Source organism: Benincasa hispida, chromosome 9, assembly GCF_027475165.1.
Source record: "Benincasa hispida cultivar pf3 chromosome 9, pf3_genome.v1.1, whole genome shotgun sequence".
Taxonomy (NCBI): domain Eukaryota; kingdom Viridiplantae; phylum Streptophyta; class Magnoliopsida; order Cucurbitales; family Cucurbitaceae; genus Benincasa; species Benincasa hispida.
The window spans coordinates 87,644,731-87,663,826 of record NC_143486.1 but is presented as its reverse complement, the minus strand read 5'-3'; the positions used below and the strand labels follow the sequence as shown (position 1 = coordinate 87,663,826).

At 36.2% G+C, this 19,096-nt stretch overlaps 3 protein-coding genes across 5 annotated transcripts; 1 reads left to right on the top strand and 2 right to left on the bottom strand.

Moving 5' to 3' along the window:
- The first annotated feature begins 4,751 nt into the window (after window positions 1-4,751).
- SQD1 (sulfoquinovosyldiacylglycerol 1) lies at window positions 4,752-7,959 on the top strand. The gene is made up of 3 exons (XM_039042138.2): window positions 4,752-5,025; window positions 6,083-7,165; window positions 7,352-7,959. The coding sequence occupies exons 2-3, from the start codon at window positions 6,119-6,121 to the stop codon at window positions 7,751-7,753; spliced, it is 1,449 nt and encodes a 482-aa protein (XP_038898066.1). The 5' UTR covers window positions 4,752-5,025; window positions 6,083-6,118; the 3' UTR covers window positions 7,754-7,959.
- A 40-nt stretch (window positions 7,960-7,999) lies between these two features.
- LOC120085882 (uncharacterized) lies at window positions 8,000-11,455 on the bottom strand. 3 transcript variants are annotated; one of them, XM_039042140.2, is made up of 8 exons: window positions 11,213-11,455; window positions 11,033-11,077; window positions 10,675-10,793; window positions 10,304-10,386; window positions 8,977-9,098; window positions 8,654-8,818; window positions 8,450-8,543; window positions 8,000-8,379 (listed from the first exon to the last, which is right to left on the bottom strand). In XM_039042140.2, coding segments are annotated over exons 2-8 (831 nt in total). In that variant the 5' UTR covers window positions 11,034-11,077; window positions 11,213-11,455; the 3' UTR covers window positions 8,000-8,132. The 3 variants fall into 3 exon arrangements, with proteins under 3 accessions (XP_038898068.1, XP_038898067.1, XP_090173858.1); XM_039042139.2 differs by having other exon boundaries at window positions 11,033-11,099; window positions 11,213-11,429; XM_090317732.1 differs by having other exon boundaries at window positions 8,488-8,543; window positions 11,033-11,099; window positions 11,213-11,428.
- A 1,770-nt stretch (window positions 11,456-13,225) lies between these two features.
- Window positions 13,226-17,967, bottom strand: FTSH4 (FTSH protease 4). The gene is made up of 7 exons (XM_039042148.2): window positions 17,535-17,967; window positions 17,001-17,091; window positions 16,546-16,809; window positions 16,001-16,237; window positions 15,788-15,912; window positions 15,078-15,554; window positions 13,226-14,431 (listed from the first exon to the last, which is right to left on the bottom strand). Exons 1-7 carry the CDS (start codon window positions 17,559-17,561, stop codon window positions 13,502-13,504), a joined length of 2,151 nt encoding a protein of 716 aa, XP_038898076.1. The 5' UTR covers window positions 17,562-17,967; the 3' UTR covers window positions 13,226-13,501.
- Window positions 17,968-19,096: the final 1,129 nt, after the last annotated feature.

Below are 19,096 nucleotides of genomic sequence, written 5' to 3'. Positions count from 1 at the left end.
TAAAATCACAATATCTCCAAAATCTTCAAAGATTTTATTAAATTAATAAATCAATTAGCTTTTCAAATTATCTTAATTTAGGCTTCAAAAACCAAAATTAAATGGCATAAGATCCATCAATTTGATACAAATTAAATCCTTCCAAATATTTAAATCAATTCAAAACCACATGAAATTAATTATCTCCTTAATTTAATTTTTTTTTTTAAGTTGGCCCTAAAATTCAAAATTAAAGGGAAGTAAAATTCAATATTTTCAAGATAATTAGTTCGAATATCTACTCAATTAAATTCAATTTAACCAATAAAAGTTTTTCAATTATTTCAATTTAATCCCAATTTTCCAAATGAAAGGGAAATTTAAACTAAAAAATTTTAGATAATTAATTTAAATTTTCCTGAAATTCGGGATCTTACAAAATGAGTATTCTGTTTTATGTTCATTAAATGTTTTCAATGTTTGGGCCTTGTATAAACCCTACTCCAATGTTAGTACCGAAGGTATGGTAAGGTACCAAGATTTTAGTTATGTTAGGGATCCTTGACACCGAAGGTATGATAAGGTGAATACCCAATCCAACTCTACGTGCACTTATGACTCACATTATTGAAGTTGATGAGATCGAGCAAAAGGGCTCTCTTTAAACTTAGGCTGGGAGGTGATTGAGCAAAAGGGCTCTCACTCCAATCTAGGCTAACGTAGTAAAGATTGAGCAAAAGAGCTCTCCCCCATGTTCAAACAGTGGAGTAATGGCATTTTAAAGTATAATACTGAAAAGCCTTATTTTAGGGCTTTTATTTGATATGATTTTATGTTTTCTAGTTATATTTTCTAAACCTGATTATGATCATGTAAATGTTTATGAAAGCATGTTTATGTTATTTATGAACAAAAATATATTTTCCCAATAGTCAGTCACTGAGTATTTCAAGCTCACGTTTTTAAAAGTTTTTCTCCTCAAGTAGCGGTCGACGTCCCAAAGCTGAGTAGATCTACCAGTCAGTCACTAAATAAGATTTCTTAGGAAACTTGAGGAATAGGTGGTCCACTATGTTTTTTTAACCCTGTGTTTGTCTGTACACGTCATGGGATTCAGGGTAGGATTTTGAGTTAAGGGTTGTAAACATAAACATTTTATATCGTGTTGTCTGTTATGTAAATAAATGTAAATTTCTTTGCACATAGTACCTGAGTTAATAAGTTGGTGTTGAAGTTATGCATACATTGAGTATAAGTTTTGAATAGTATATCAGGTTAACAGGTACTCAGAAAACATGATTACAGGAGTATGTTGGGCAGTAGTTATCATAAGAGGGTTGACAATTATTGTCTTCACATCTGTTCTCGGATTAAAAGGGTAATCTGGGGAAGGATGTGAAAAGATAATTTTATTTTTTTTTCTATTTAAATTTAAAAATAGTAGGATTAAATTTGAAACATTTAAGCTTAAAGTTATATGATGCCACACCTCATATGTACATTACACACACTACACAAGAATTTAAAACCTTTTGGAGTTGCGACGAGTATTAATCAAGGAAGTATTCATACCTCCTATGCCATAATATGGAGTAGCATGTGCTATATAATAATATTCATGGGTGGGCTCGATCATACAAATGTCTAAATACAGCTGGATACCTTAGATCTAGCTATACTTGCTTGCTTGTTGACCTGTACTACCTATTCTATTCTTGACACAATAATAGTAAGTTGAGCTCTCGTTGTGAGCACTACCTTAGCACTGTTTTTTTGGCACTCAGAGAAGAGTGGAAATAGTCCTAAATAAAATAGAGCTTCTCACTAACACTTTCGACTCGCTGCCAAAAGCTCATTCAGGCGGAGAAGCTAGAAGCCTTCCTGGTGAAGGAACTCTTATACAAGAGTACCTATGAGCAGGAGCGGATCTTTTCGATTTCATTGTGACAAAATTTCCACACATACATTCTAACATACAGATATGCATTGAAAACACTAATTAATGGCATGCTTTAAAAGATAAAATACAAGAGACTGGGAGACTTACCAGTTGAAGACTTTCTTCAGAAATCTCGGTCTCACTGTGAACAAACTCCTCACGCTCTTTCTCGTTCAGCAAGCAATCGCCTAGCACCACCACTGTCGTCTACACGAATAACAGCGCACGAACAAAAGGCAATGGGGACGACACCACCACTTGAAGCCCTCAATATTCTTGGAGTGAGAATCCAAATGGTGGACTTTGATGGAATTGGTAAAAGGGAGGAGGTAAGGTGATCGTGTACTACGAACAAGCAAGTGGGAGAAAAGGATGACTATCGTATAGTTGGGTTCTTGATCGTTTAGGTCGAGGTACACGATCGTGTAGTAATTGCTAAGCGATCGTCTAGGTAAAAGGTAAGCAATCATTTAGATACGCTCAGGCATTAAGCAATCATCTAGTAAAGATAAGCGATCGTTTAAGAAATTGTGGGCGATCTGTTAGGAAACATGGGTGTGCAATCGTTTAGTAGGCGGGCACTATTATATAGGCTCTCAACACTAAGCGATACAAGACTTTCACACCGTGAGCGATTTTGCGTCTCTTTTGTAAAATAAAAACTATTTTCATTTTATTCTTCAGTTACTAGAACTGAATTGAATTTCCCACCATCGTGCAAAATCGGAGAAAACTTCGGCCAATTATCTCATAACCGCCTAATTAATAAAATAAGAAATATAATCATATTATATTTTTAACATATAGTTTATATCATATATCAACTATAGTGTTTTCTCCTCTACTTGATATAAATCATATTTATATCCAATTTCCTCCAAAATAATTTATCTCATACATTTAGTCAATCATATCATACATAATTAACCAGTTCAATTATATCATTTATAATCGAACTCCCTCTTGTCAATTTGAACATTTCAAACTAACCCAAAAATTAGTTCTCAACTTTTATCCAAGCTACCAAGGGGACCTTATGGACCTATGGCTCGAAGCTCCAATGGTACATGAATAGTTGACTAAACTCTTTAGCCACGAGATCCACCATCCATTAACTGCTAGGCATTCCACTAAAGACCGACGACCCAACTTTTCTTACCACAGATATATTTCTGTATCCATCGGATATAACCAATCATGAGTACGATAACCTTTTAAAGATGCTTGTAAGTATAGTTGGGCCAATTTACCGTTTCGCCCCTGTAGTTACATCTCACTCCTTAAGTACCACTGACCTCTCTAATGAACAATACAACATAGTCCAACTATGTGTGAACACCTCTTGGGCCATGAGAAGGTGTGTGGCACCACATCGTTCAAGCACTGGAATCAAGCCTTAAGGGAGTTATCTATCTACTTGCCCCTACTTCGGAGAAAGAGTGGATTCCATCTTGTGTAGTTGAGTTCCCAGCTCCCAAATCAGACGAATCCCCAAAGTGATAGGTTTGAGTCGGCGGCTTGGCCACTCGCACCTATGCAAGTCAAAGGATCGCCCTCAATGGCAAGAGTTCCCAACTCACTCAAGATTTTTGGTCATGTTACCTATGGTCATCCTAGTGAAGTGAAGTCTCTATCATGAACAGTGTTATATAACGAGACGTTAACACTTCGTAGTCAAGACTTATACAAACTCTTTGTATAGGATGCCCCCACTCGCATGTCCCCTACACGAATGATCAGGATTAGACCATATGTGGCAAGTTACAACACTTGTAACTATTCCACAAAGCGGGCCGCATCCATAGCATTACCAGGATAAGGTTTTCCTCCTCTATCCATATACTACAGACCATTTTGGTTATCACTTAAGACATGATCCACTTGTATGTCACCACATACATACTTAAGTTACATAAAGACAACCAGGGATTTTAGTTTATTGGTTTGTGGTAAAGCAAATAAAACATTCAGATGAACAAAAACAAAAGGTGAAGTAAATATCATATATTATACATCACAAGCGTTCGTACAAACTGTTTACAAACTACAGGACACGAGACTTTAGGGCATCAACCCCAACACCCGGTGCATGAGGGGAGATTGTGAAAGTTCCAAACCAACAATCCCTACCTTGATTGTTTAACTTCTTATCTTGAAGGCATATTGGGGTATTCTTTATGGCCAGGAAGGACAATGATTCAACATTTCCTTCGGAGTATATATATTCTAAAGTAGCACAAACTAGGAAGAGTCTTGACGTAAGGAATAGAAGGAAGGTTCTTTTTAGAGAATAGCAACGCTTTTTCTTCATTTACAAGACTTTCAACATGTCATTTCAGAGTCAACCATTGATTGGTCTTTTCATAAAATTGGAAAATCCACTTAGGTAGTTAGGTTATATGACTTGATCCATAATACTTTATCTTTAAAAAAATAGAGTTTTAAGTTGAGTTGGCGTTGATAAATATGAAATGTTTCACTAGTATTTATTTAAACCTCGTTTGATAATAATTTGATTTTTAATTTTTAGTTTTTGAAGATTAAGTCTAAAAATATCCTTTTCATTCGCTTCTTTGTTATCTAATTTCTAACAATATTTTAAATCATTAAGTCAAGTTTTAAAAGCTAAAAAAGTAATCTATTATTATTTTTGGAATTAGGTTAATAATTCAATTCTTTTACTTAGAAAAATGAAGTTATTATAAGAAATTGAGAGAAAATAAATATAATTTTTAAAAATAAAAAATAAAAACCAATTAGTTATAAAATGTGCCCTTAAAACTTAAAGTTTAATCTATTTATCTATTGAGCAGTTCTCAAGATTTTTGGGATTAAAAAGATAAGAGTAAACTCGTAATTTAACCTAAAATAAATATTGAGCACCGAAATGGTAGAATTAAGCCGAATATGCGAAGGTTTGGATAAGCCGAATATGCTCTCGGCTACGATTAGGATTCTTTCTCCTCAAAGATAGCAAACCAAAAATCCTGTCTCAACCAAGTACCCATCCTTTATACTCCAAATTCTTCACTGTTATCAGCATCTCGATCAGTTTCACTGCCTTAGTTTACTGTTTCTGAAGATTTCTTCCGACTACTTGAATTACGGTATGCCCAAATTCCCCCAAATGTACTTTTCTGGAAATGATCGCCTGGAAATTCAAATGTCGGGAATTGATTTTTTAGTATTCGTGTCATTCTGTTGTGGGTCATGTTCATTTTGCGTCATACTTCATTTATGCAGCTTAGGTGTTTGTCTTAATGTCCCAAATGGAGAATTTAGCTGAACCCAAAAGCCTAAGGCTGTCGAATTTACCTTCTTTGGTACATTTTTCTGGTTTGATGAAGAAACCCCTTTCATTCTTCTACTTGGTGTTGTGTTGGAGTGTTGTTTGATCATTGTGATCGTTAAAGGATAGAGAAAGAACAAGTAGCACTTTTCTTTTTGCTTCTGCAGCTGTGGGGATACCTGTCTCCGCATTTGTAATGACACATAATTTAGACGTTCTCTCTCTCATTGTCGCGTGCTTTTTTCCTTCTCTGTAAAGAAACCAAACCCTTTGTTGATGTGTATTGATCGGTTACTCCCACCGGCAAGATGGCCTTTGGCATATGCTATAATGACTGTTCACCATCGATTAGATAATGGGTTGCTATTTACGTTATAGAATATTTACTGACATGTGCGAGCAAGGCTTCTCTACAATGATCTCTTTTATCCTCTAATATACAAACTTCAGCCCTCCTCCCCTGCTTACATTTTACTCAATTACTACGACCGTTTTTTCATTCAAGACTTGCTATAACTTAACAAAATGATTGTATTTTCTCTGTTATTTTATAATTATAAGTGTGCATTACTTGATGCGGTGCTCGTTCTAATATATGTAGAGAGGAAACTAACATATGTAGAAGTGAAATGAAAATTTATGAAATTTCTATTTTTTCGCCCCTAAAAAGTGAAAGGAAACCAACATGTGTAGAGAGGCATGTATTTTGCTTCCTAGAGGCATATTCAACATTATTCACGTATCCCAGGATTTCATTCTCTCACATGTTTTTGTCTATGTGGACTTATTGAAGAAACATGAATACTAACTTCCATCTGAGTTACCACTGTAGCAGCTAAGTTGAAACATAGTTGATTAGAGTATTGTCTCTGCAGGTTGAAAAGCATTAATATTGTGTGGAACACGTTGAAATGGCACACGTTCTTTCAACTTCATGCTGTTTGAAGATCTCCAGCAAGAAATCTTACTTCAAGGCATCAAATGACAAATTTACCTCATTTTCTACGTCATTTACTTCAAAAATATGTAAATCACCAATGCTAAGGCTTGTCTGGCAAGAAAAGAGACTCCCAAGAAAGTGTATTGTCCGAGCAACCACACTTCCAGCCAACCAGGAAGCCCCAGCCACTCAATCCAGTTCTGTATATCTTGATGCCTCAAGTGGATTGTCTAAGACACAGCGAGTAATGGTCATTGGGGGAGATGGTTACTGTGGCTGGGCTACTGCTCTCCACCTCTCCAAGAAAGGTTATGAGGTTGCCATTGTTGATAACCTTGTCCGCCGTCTCTTTGATCATCAGCTCGGTCTTGACTCATTGACTCCCATTTCCTCCATCCATAATCGCATTCGCTGCTGGAAATCTATAACTGGGAAGACTATTGAACTCTTCATTGGTGACATTTGTGACTTTGAGTTCTTAACAGAGACCTTCAAATCATTTGAACCTGATGCTATTGTCCATTTTGGTGAGCAACGCTCTGCTCCATATTCCATGATTGATCGATCGAGAGCTGTTTTTACTCAGCACAACAATGTGATTGGAACTCTAAACGTGCTTTTTGCTATTAAGGAGTTTAGAGAAGACTGTCATTTGGTGAAGCTGGGGACTATGGGTGAATATGGGACTCCCAATATCGACATTGAAGAAGGTTACATTACTATTACTCATAATGGAAGGACAGATACGTTGCCTTACCCGAAGCAAGCAAGTTCTTTCTATCATCTAAGTAAGGTTCATGATTCACACAATATAGCTTTTACTTGCAAGGCTTGGGGGATCAGAGCTACAGATTTAAATCAAGGGGTTGTTTATGGATTACGGACAGAAGAGACCGCGATGCATGAAGAACTGTATAATAGGTTTGATTATGATGGAATTTTTGGGACTGCATTGAATCGTTTCTGTGTGCAGGCTGCTGTAGGTCATCCACTCACTGTATATGGCAAAGGTGGTCAGGTAGGATCCACATCTATGGTTTTATTTTTCATACAGCAATGAAGAGTTTTCTTTGAAGCATTTGTCATTGATACATTACCACATCTATTCCTAAGTTCCTCATAAGTATTATCATCAACTCAAGCTCGTTTAAAACATCATTTCTGGACTAATTTATGTTTTTTATTTATTTAATCATGTATCCAGACCCGAGGATACCTCGACATAAGAGATACAGTCCAGTGCATAGAACTGGCCATCGCAAATCCAGCAAAACCAGGAGAGTTTCGCGTCTTCAATCAATTTACAGAACAGTTTTCTGTCAATGAACTTGCTGCTCTTGTTACTAAAGCGGGAGAGAAGCTTGGGTTAGATGTGCAGACCATAACTGTGCCAAATCCAAGGGTAGAGGCAGAGGAACATTACTACAATGCCAAGCACACCAAACTCATAGAGTTGGGCCTAAAACCACACCTTCTATCAGATTCTCTTCTTGATTCAGTGCTCAACTTTGCTATCAAGTTTAAGGATCGTGTCGACACCAAACAAATAATGCCAAGTGTTTCGTGGAGAAAAATAGGAGTCAAGCCAAGGACTATTGCTGCCTAGCCAAGTACTTAATTTATATGTAGCAGCCATATCTCGCAGGTTCTACAAACTGAGTTCTATCTCCCATCTTTTTGTAGGCAGTATATACATCTTAATGAAAGCTCCCCATATGTATTATCTGAGTTTCCTTACTGAGCTTCAGGACGAATACTAAGTTATATTTACTAGTAGAGCAATACAAGTCAATATTTCTTTTTTCAGATTGACATAGGGTTTCATCAAAATATATTCATGAAAATGTCGATATCAACAAATAAATCATTAACATAAATTATTATTAGAAGTTTGGAAAACATCTGTATACAACATCAGAATCTAACTACAATATTCAGAAGCAAAGAAAGTGCTTAGTATCCTTGTTGATCTTGAAGGAATGTTATTACAACCGGGAATGACTACCTTTATCAGGCTTCCTACATAGATGCAGCTTGGATTTATCTGTGTGTAGATGAAGATTAGCTTTAACGAAGTTCACAACAACTGAAGCCAATTCATCTTGGTGAGAAGTATAATCATGATCAGCCCCTTCCATGATGCATAGATCATGATTTACTATTGACTTTGAAAACTCAAGAGCATCTTCAACTGGTACGACTTTATCCATTGATCCATGAACCGTCAAAACCCTGAAAAAGAAAAGTGAACATTGCCATGGTTCAAACAGAAGCAATAAAACAGAATAGCAACACTCCTCACCTACAGTCACCCTGAATTGCTAAGCATGCTGCACGAACCTCGGTAGCTAGTCGGTCCATTAAACTTTCTTCAGTGACACGATACTCGAACTTCCCTGATTTCAGAAACATGAAATAGAAGAAACGGAGAAGATTGCATAAGACCTTGCGTAATTTTATGAAATCTTGATGTTGTTGAAATAGAAACTAGAATTTGATGGCTCACCTCTTCTATTCTTGATATCAATATATCCTTTTTGCTTAATTCTTTGCAAAAAGTCTCTACCTAAGCGGCCTTCAATCCCTCTTTCAAGGTTAAATCGGCCAGATATATTAACAATCGTATGAATGTCTCTATACTTTGAAGCATACAAGAGAACTACATTCCCCCCTGCAACGAAAATACAATAAATTGGCTTGCTACCATATGTTCCTTCCCATGGAAATGTCTTCAAAGTGCTGATTTATGTCTTCAATAAATTATTCAGAACTCCAAAATTGCACTTTATAATAAAGATTGATTTCTGCAGAATGAGCAAGGATAAAGACCTTTACTGTGTCCAATTATTGAAGTCACTGTATGTTCCTTTCCATGGAAATGTTGAACAGCAGCACGTAAATCATCAGTTTCTCTGCGGTAGTTGCCATACTGGAATGAACCTTCACTCTCTCTGCCAAATATAGGTCAAAAAGAAATGTTTTGGTGCTCGGATTGTGAATGATTTTCGCAAATTGTACGCAACTGGGAAGTTCTATGGCAATCATGGTTTCCCTAGTTATTAGAAAATAGAGCGTCCTCAAGAAAGAAATTTGAGAGGATAAATGTTTGTTTCTAACAGGCAAGACGAAAAATATCGAAGCAAAGGTTTTTCTCCTAAAAAACTTAGTTCTTCGAATCAAGCTGCTTAATATAATCTAGGAATCAGATGGTATAATTCCTAATGCCCACAGTAGCCAGAGAAACAGACCCAAACCTGAATTTGAAACAAACCATAGAAGCAAAACGTAAAATAAAAACCAACTATAACAAAAACCTTTATTTTTTTAGGTAAATTGCAAAAACCACCCTTGAAGAATGGTGGTAGTTGCAAAAACCACCTCTAAAGTATGGTGATAGTTGCAATTATACTCTCAAACTTATAATATTTATAGAAATTGGACCTCCAAGTGATAAAAATTGAACCCTCAGACTTGTATAATTGTTACAATTTCTACGATTATGTAAGTTGAGCGTCTAATTTTAGCACTTGTATAAGTTTGAGAGCTCAACTTTTACAATTGAAAGTTTAAGGATATAATTACAACTACCACCATACTTTAGGGGTAGTTTTTGCACTTTGCCCTATGTTTTAAGGATTTTTTTGCCACTCAATAGCAAAAACCTGTTATACATATTTATTAGGCATTATAGTACACAACATGTATGAGAACAAAGATCAACTGATGGCCTATAAAGCAGAGTTTGCACAGAAGTTATGAGAAAAATAAACATGGAGAAGCTCTGATAGTAATATAACTGACATCCGTATGCACTGAGGATCAAAAGGTTCATGGTTCAAATCCTCCACCTCCAATTTGTACTCTATATATAGACATACACTTCTGCAAGAAACTTTTAGCAACTTCTGTATTATAGGAAATCAAATATGCATGATTCTTTAAGAATCAAAATGGTGGAAAACTGACATCGTTAGAGTAGGATATATAAGAATACAATTGTAAATTCGGCTAACTTTTCACATTTGCAGTAGCACCTTATTTTTAATCATACTGGTAAACTTCAACCACCAATTTCCAATCATAAGGTGAAGAGACAATGATTTTGACCACATGCAAAACTATAATACCCTATTCATTATCCATCCTAAGATCTTACCCGTTACCAGCAAAGTCAAAGCGGAAAACACTGATCCCTTCTTTCTCAAAAGCAGTGGCGAGGTTCACCATAGGAATGTTTTCCTACAAATGGCAGTTGATAATATCAACTCAACCAACATCGAGAAGCATTCGAAAACGAAAGAGAAAAGGATAACGAGCAATGAGGACAAATTCAGAAATGTTATGGATTCCTTTGAACTCAACAACCTTCTTAACATATTATCGTCAAATACAAAAACTAAATCACAACTTAAAAACACAATGTAGCAAAACATATGAAACATGGGAATCCAACCAGACGAATAGTAATTATTAATACCACAAGAAAAAAGACTCAAAACCATATAAAAACGATCTAATGTATAAAACCTTCGAGGACCGAAATCCATGGCAGATAATAACAAGCTCATCTGACCCAGTATCATGCAGGATTCCTACAAGCTTCTCACCATGGATATTCTGTATCACTACTCTGCGTTGGGAAGCCACTACAATGGGAAAAAGTTAAAATAAGATAAAATCTGTTTTGATGAAAAATGTTACGCTTGAAAAGTTTAAGCCTAATACTTATTATTGGAGCTAATACTTCATCGTTCAATTAGTTTGGAGTCTGTCCTAGGTAATAATTAGTTCCAAATTTCCAACAAGATAACGAAGTAACTTCATTAAAGCGGGAATCGTTCAATTAAGTTGATAGATTGAACATTGGTTCCTATCAAATACTAACTTGCATAGATCAAACAAGGCGTCGGATTCGTCGGCAGCACTTTTCCTGGAAGACCCACATCGAACACCTTGTTTGATTAGCACAATGAACACGAATCTCGTAATGGGTATCTCAAGATTGGTCTCCAGGCAATGATCGAATAAAGAAACTGAAGAAATAGACGAAAATATCAAAGGAAACCTGAATTTCTCCTTCAAAATTTGGATTTGTCTCAAAAGCCCTTATGAGATGATGAATGGAGTCTGTTCTTGAACTGTGGTGGTTGAATTTTAATTCTTTACCTGCAACTTCAACTGAACCGGTTTCCATCAAAACCGATTCTTCAACCCGTGCCACGAATTTATATTTTCCAAATGAAAAATTCTTAGGGCGGGTACGCAATTCGATTTCTTTCCTTGTTCTTTTTACTTTTTCAGATTCACTATTTGGTTTTTGATTGAATTAAATATATATATATATATATATATATATTTATGTCGATTGAATACCACTCTAGATAAAGAAAAAAACTTGTACGAATGACGTAAAAATTGAGTCTAAAATGTCAAATGATCTAAATTTTCAAAAAATGTAAAATGATCTTTTATTGACATCAGGTTCATATGAAATTACCAAAATAAACTTGCGCAAGTGAAAAAGCTCATTTGCTCATGCTCTTAGTGACGGTCCGTTTGTGAACGTCCACGGCAGAGCTACACGTCATCGCAAAATAGGTTGTCTTCTTCCCCCCACTCTCTCACTCTCGCTTGCACTCTCACCGAGGAATGGAATGGAGGAGGGTCGTCGATTTAGGCCAACTCTAGGTACGAAATGGGGGAGGGTCGTCGATTTTTGCCAAATTGGAGGAGGGTTGTCAATTCTGGCCAGATCTCTCTGAGTAATGAATGGATGATGATCGTCCAAACCATGGAATGGAGACCATGCTCGATCGTCAAGTGAGCAGAAGAGTGAAAATTCGCTAGAGAAGAAAGGAAATCGCGCCAGAAAAAAAAATGAAAGAGAAAATGAAAGGACGAATTTGTAACTTCACTTATCTATGACGTCGACAGAAAGTCATTTAACATTTCTTTTAAAAAACGGAGTCATTTGTCATTTTGAACTCAATTTTTTAGTCATCTATATAAATTTTTAGGTAAAAGGGAGAGAAATGCAGATGAAATTTGAAATTTGAAGTATGGAGTCGCATAAAAGTTTTGATAAATATTTGTTTCATGTAATAACCCATGCATAATTATTCTTTTAAAATAGGCTTTAAGTCCTTATTTCTTAGTCCTAAAACGAAGGAGAGAAACAAGTTTGTGGCCGTCATTTTTTCTAGTGTGAGTAATTTTTTGGTAAGAATGTTGGTTGATCTGATATTTAATTAACTCCCATTTCATACTAACTTCTCGAGAAACACATTAATAAAAACACTACCTTTAGGAGAAAAACCAAACTCCCATTTCACAAAGATTTCATTTTTAATTTTCTATTTGCCAAATATATGCTTACCTCACTCCCTCCTACGGTAAGAGTAACTTAAATTCCAAAACAAATAAATTAGATTCCCGTGAAGAAATTTGATTAGATTTTTAAAGACATTGCTAGAAAGTAATGTTTTATAAACTTGTAATCATTTTATTTTTTATTTTTATTTTTTAAAACTAAACTTATAAACATTACTTTCACCTTCAAATTTCTTACTTTGTTATTTACTTTTCATTAATAACTTTAAAAACCAAACCGAATTTTGAGAACTTAAAAAATAACTTTTAAAAAATTGTTTTTGTTATTCAAATTTAGCTAAGAATTCAACTTATGTACTTAAAAAAGATGCAAATCATTGTAAGAAGTGTAGAAAAAATAAATCATTTTCAAAAACCAAAAACAAAAGATGAAATAATTACCAAACAATATATAAAAAACTTCTAGTTTTTTAAAAAGTAAAATATATACTTTGTAGTATGACTCCCACAGACTAACCCTTTTACACAGTTCCTCCCAAACATGGACAAAAGTGATCATTCTGCACAATCCCACAAATATCTTTTTGAGAGAATAAATGGCATACAAAGGTTGAGGAAAATGGACATCCATCCAGAGAGATAGAATATGGTTCCAAAACTATGCTCCATTCTTTGATGTTAAGCAGAATAAATCCTAAAAATCAAAGGCATCATCAAAGAATGACCTGAGATGGGGAGGCCTTACAAGTACTTTCAACGTATGCATTGTAATAAAATTATTTTTTGAGTATTGAAACAATGGAAGAGAAGCATAAAGAAAAGACGATGAACTCCTCTAACCGGTACACTTTCTGCATTCACCTCTTCTACAGCTAGCAATCGACAATTAGATGCATAGTGATACATAAACTAGTGGCAGGCTACAATCACCGAAAAAAGAGGCAACAAGGCAGCAAAGGAAGTTACTATATTCACAATGAATATCAAAAATAAAAACGAAGTTGCAAGGGCAACCAACATACTGCTAAGATCCAACAGGTGCAATGCCTTTAGCCTTGGCTGCAGCAGTTGCTGCAGCAGCTGCTGCTGCTGCTGCAGTGGCTGCCGATGCAGCAGGGTTCGGTACTGAGGGTGGCACAGGGTTCGACTGCGAGCTACTCTGTGTGGATACTAATGGTTGATGTTGTTGTTGTTGCTGCTGTGAGTTCACCTGTGCAAGAAGAGCCATGATCTGACTACCGGAGAGTGTCTCCTGTTCAAGCAAAGCATTCGCAAGGGCATGGAGCTCCTTGTTATGGGTAGTGAGAATTGTTTTTGCATTGGTGTAGGCCGCTTCTAAGAAGTTCTTCACTTCCTTTTCAATAAGAAGCCTTGTTTCTGTACTCATGCTTTTCCCATTGTCATTGTAATTGTGGGCGACAAGTCCAACTTCTTTGCTCATTCCATACTTGGTAACCATAGCTCTGGCAAGAGAAGTTGCTTTCTGCAAATCAGATGAAGCACCAGAAGTTACTTCATTTTCTCCAAAAATGAGCTCTTCGGCAACTCGTCCTCCCATGCAAACATCAAGACGAGCAAGCATCTGTTTGCGGGAGACACTAGTTTCGTCCTTATCAGGCAACTGTGCAACCATGCCAAGAGCCATTCCTCTCGGAACAATTGTGGCCTTGTGAACTGGAAGTGCTCCATCAGTGTGGATTGCCACAAGGGCATGGCCACCCTCATGAAATGCAGTCAATTTTCGAGACTCATCAGAAATAACAGCAGACTTGCGCTCACTTCCCATCATAATTTTGTCCTTTGCAAATTCTAGATCATCCATGCTCACTGCTTTAGCACCATCCATCGCAGCCTTTAAAGCAGCTATATTAACTAAATTTGCAAGATCAGCACCAGAAAAACCAGGAGTTCCCCTTGCAATGATCATCATATCAACATCATCTGCCTTCAATATCTGAAAAGGTAATTATTGACCATAATTATTGAGCATAAAAATGGTATCTGTAGGATAATTGACCATAAAGTTATGGCATTGTCTTGTCCCAAAAAGTTCCAGGACGAGAACTTGGAACTGGGAAACTGGATGGCCCCAGCTGGCTAAAAACTAGCTAAGATTAAAAAACTTGAAACTAGAAAACTGGATGGTCCCTAGCAGGCTAAAAAGTTGCTAAGATTTAAATAGACAAAAAAATATAGCAAAATATGGTTCCCAAGCTCAAAATCACCTAGACGAGGGCAGAAGTTCAGTCAAGTTCAGAACTATATGTGATGATAAGAGGATCACACCTAGCTAAAAATTCAAATAATCAACAAATTCAGATAGCATAAATTTACCTGATGACACAATACACACAATAAGCCAAGTTCAAGATTGTGGTCAAAATATCATCACATAACATCTAAGACGTGAATATAAATCAATGCACAGCCTCATATTGGGAAAGGCCAGAGTCACAAAGCAGCATGAAGCAGGAGTATTGTACCTTATCATCAAAATTGTATGTGATAGAACTATATTATTATTTCAGTTTAACTTGACACTGGCAGACTAAACTGATACACAGGTACAAAGCAGTAGTTTAGAAGGAATAGAATTCTACCTTCGACATATGTGATTCCAGGATTTGCCTTCGTCCTTCAACATCAGGATTAGGTACAACAATGTGGCGATCAAAGCGACCAGGTCTTACCAATGCCTTGTCCAAAGACTCTGGAAAGTTTGTTGCTGCAATGACAATTATTCCTTCATTTTGCTTAAAGCCATCAAGTTCAACAAGTAACTGGTTAAGAGTCATTTTCATATACTGTTGATCCTTGGGGTTTCGGCTTCCTCCAATGGCATCAATCTCATCAATGAAAATAATACATGGCGACCGCTTCTTCGCAGCAGAAAACAAATCCCTCACTCTTCTAGCTCCAACACCAACAAACATCTCTTCAAACTCACTTCCACTGCAGGAAAAGAATGGTACCCCCGCTTCTCCAGCAATCGCTCGTGCTAACATTGTCTTGCCAGTTCCAGGTGGACCAACAAGTAGAACACCTTTTGGGAGCTTGCCACCCAACCGAGTGAATCGCTACAGGGTAATCAAGTACAATAAGATAAATTATTAATTGCTGCAGAAGTTAAGAACTAGCCAATTAATTGCCACCCAAACTAGAATACAGAGCAGATCAAGGAACTAACTACATGTGATGGAAACTGATATAAATTAATTGAGGAATAGAATATAGAACCGAACTCAGCTGGTGATAAAGCAGGCACAAGGGGACACACATAAAAAAAAACAATGTGAAGATGTAAATTTACCTTAGGATCTCGAAGGTAGTGAACAATTTCTTCAAGCTCTGCCTTGGCTTCATCCACACCCTTAACGTCATTGAATTTTGTATTAGATTCCATGCTAGGTTGCACTTCTTCATTCAAACCAAGACCTATATTGTCAAGACAATTAAAAAAAATATTATTTCCCTGATTTCAATCCATGTTTCTAAAACACAGCGTTCAAAGAGAGAAACCAACCTTTGCTAATTCCTCTATCCTCAATGAGCGCTCCTACACCAGAGATCAAGAGAAAGGCCAATGCAATAGTGCGAATCGTACGCCAGAGCTGCTCCTTAAAGTGGCCCCCTTCAGTAGTCACCATATGGATAGGAGAACTAGAAGTTCCAAGAATACCTTCTTGCGATTGTTTTCCAACATTTCTGAAAGCTGCTATGCTACCAACGCTTTCTCCTCCCCTAGATGCACTTGAAATGCCTACAAAAAGAAGTCGAATACATGTTAATTAAAGACCTTCATCATATGTCATTGCCACAATATAGACAGGAACATGATTTGCATCTTTTTAAAGATGAGGAAATACATGTGTGTGCAGTTTCATTCAGCATTAGAACAATGAAATCTTTCGCAACACCAACCTAAAATGTAAAATTTTTGAAAGGTTGGAAAATATAAACAGATATAGAATACAATAAGGGAAACAATAGATAGAAATAATAAAGCTAAAACTAAACAGAAATAATTTTCTGATGACTTGACAAACTATACAGAAGTAGTATGCCCACCTCTCTGCAATGTCTTAAGTAGTTCACTCTCATCCAGCCTGTCAACTTTTACCAATGCTTTAACATATTCAGAAAGGGCAGTAGCATTGTGGTGCAATGATGGCTGAGTTTCAAATAACTTTATAACAGCTTCAGGATCATTTCTACAGAAGAGTTCTTTCAGATGAGCAACTTCACTGGCCTCATCGGCATCCCGCACTCTTCGAGCTAGGTTCCCAACATAGCTCGATTGATATCTCTTATGAGCCCCCAAGAATTTATATACTGCATAGCAATGAGGAGAAGAAGCAAATAAACTTATTTCAAGCAATGCGAAATTGACTTCACAATCACCACCACAAACGCCGGTTGTAATGATTGAAAAAAAAAGCTTGAATCTATAGATTAAAAACAAGTCTTTTTGACGTCTCCAAAAACGTTCGGAGATTGTTGAGCAAAAGCAGAAATAAACTTACCTCCACCACCCACTCCGCCCTTATTGACGGGTAAATACGTATTGATCAACGCATTCCTTAACTGTCCAAGCTCTAAATTATTCCTCGAAACCTGTAGCGTATAAAACACATCTTGAGTTACAGAAACAGGCTAAATAACATATCATGAAGCTAGAAGCATCAACAATCCAATTATTGTCCAACAAGTGTTCGCCACCACGCGAACCCGTTGGGTAACCCTAGAAGCTAGCAACGAGGAAATGAAAGAAAGGAAGCTGCTGCCCTACGACCCCACACGGACCGAAAGAGCTTAAAACACAAATCTTAAAAACAAAACAAAACGAATTACAACACCTCCATACACGTAAACAAACTGGCAAAATCGTGTCAACAATAATCATTGAGAAAGCTGAAAATCCCAGAAATGAAGAAAACTAGGGTTCCCAGAATTAAAAAAAATCATGTTCAATAACGCATATCGCCGGCACCCCAGATGATTGCAATGAAGAAAGATTAAGGATCTGATAAAAGTATTAAGCGAAAGATTGAACCTACCCGGGTTATGAGATGCCTCCAAGCCATTCCTTATCTGAAGACGAAAAGGGTCCGATCTTTGGGGTTCTCAATCCTGTGACCTACCTCCTCGCAAGCTCGAAGACGAAGAGAGATGTGTTTTGGGGTTGAAGAAAATAGAGGCGAAAACAGAGGAAATTGGGATTGAGATAGGTAAAAATGTTACGGGGAAAATCTACTCCAGTCAGATGGGTTCTGCGATTCTCGCAACGCTTCCTGACCATTACAGAGCAATATCAAAATTTATAAATGCCCGTTATGCCCCCTCTCTTTTGACTCCTTTCTTCTACGAATCCCTTTCGTTATTTGGATCCACAGGACATGAACCATGATGCTGACCTAACCCTTCCAAGATATTTCCCCTTCTCCATTTCTCTTCACCGACCTTCTTCTCCTTCCCCAAGCCTATCCTCAGCTCGGCTCCTACCCGAATTGAGCCTTTGGGCTTCTATTTCTCCCTCCAGGTTTTTGGGCCTTTTTTATTGGGCTGGGTTTGGGCCTATTTGGACCCTTTCTTTATCGTTTAATTGGGCTGGCAGTTGGGCCTGTTGGGTTTCCTTTCTCGTGTCATCTCAAAACCCAATTACTAAAACGATTTGTCGCACAGTCTTTCTACTACATTTTATAGATTTTCAAATTTTTTATTTTTATTTTTTTTTTAAATTTCAATTTTGTTTAAGAAAAAATTTCACAAATAGAAAAATGTCAAATTATTTACAGAAATAATAAAAAAAAATACTAATAGACATTGATAGATGTCTATCAGCGTTTATCACATAGTATCAATGATAGACTACTATCTGTTTCTATCACTGATAGACGCTCATAAACACTAATAAACCCTCTATTGAAGAAAATAAATTTTTTTATTTTGTGTAAATAGTGTTTTTTTTTTGTTTGAAAATTTCTCTTGTTTTACCTCTAACTTTGTCTTTATCATTGATTATTTTAACTGGAATCTATAGCAAATTTTGAAATCTCCGCTACCTAATTTACTATTAATATTATTGTGACTTTGAATCTTACTTCTATATTGAACCCTACTTGTTTGTATAGGAATATGCTCATCAAATAAGTGAAAGAAGACTTTTTTTTTTTTTTTTTTTTTTTTTTGAAGAAAGAAGTGAAAGAAGACATCTTGCATTAGATGTTGGTAGAAAACTAACATTATGTAACAACACAACAATATTGCTGGAAGGAAACAATTCATATATCACAAATAGTATATTAAACATTAAACATGACTATACCTTCCACAAGCAAAACGCTCAAGTCAATGAATCACACCAATTGGAGTATAGCTCAAGTAACATAATTTAGTATGTATATGTTAGAAATTTATACTAAGATATAAATAAATGCGTAAACTAAATTATATCTGAAATTTCACTTCATAGGTTAGAACTAATAAGAGTTACAATCATAAAATTACCAAAATAATTAAGAGAAGGGAAAAAGAACGACACAAACAATATATCAGTTCGTCCTAAACTTAGGATTATGTCCAGTCTTCTACAACGGCAAGTTTCACTATGACGAAGATT

Bases quoted from the DNA above. Each gene is read 5' to 3' on its own strand.
- SQD1 (XM_039042138.2), top strand. From the start codon at position 6,119: ATGGCACACGTTCTTTCAACTTCATGCTGTTTGAAGATCTCCAGCAAG. The intron at 7,166-7,351 runs GTAGGATCCACA...TCATGTATCCAG, and splicing joins TATATGGCAAAGGTGGTCAG to ACCCGAGGATACCTCGACAT.
- LOC120085882 (XM_039042139.2), bottom strand. From the start codon at position 11,341: ATGGAAACCGGTTCAGTTGAAGTTGCAGGTAAAGAATTAAAATTCAAC. The intron at 11,100-11,212 runs GTTTCCTTTGAT...TAATCAAACAAG, and splicing joins ATTTTGAAGGAGAAATTCAG to GTGTTCGATGTGGGTCTTCC. The intron at 8,819-8,976 runs GTCTTTATCCTT...TTTTCGTTGCAG, and splicing joins AATAATTGGACACAGTAAAG to GGGGGAATGTAGTTCTCTTG.
- FTSH4 (XM_039042148.2), bottom strand. From the start codon at position 17,561: ATGGCTTGGAGGCATCTCATAACCCGG. The intron at 17,092-17,534 runs GTAGGTTCAATC...TATACGCTACAG, and splicing joins GGAGGCATCTCATAACCCGG to GTTTCGAGGAATAATTTAGA. The intron at 16,810-17,000 runs GTAAGTTTATTT...ATTGCTATGCAG, and splicing joins GGGCGGAGTGGGTGGTGGAG to TATATAAATTCTTGGGGGCT.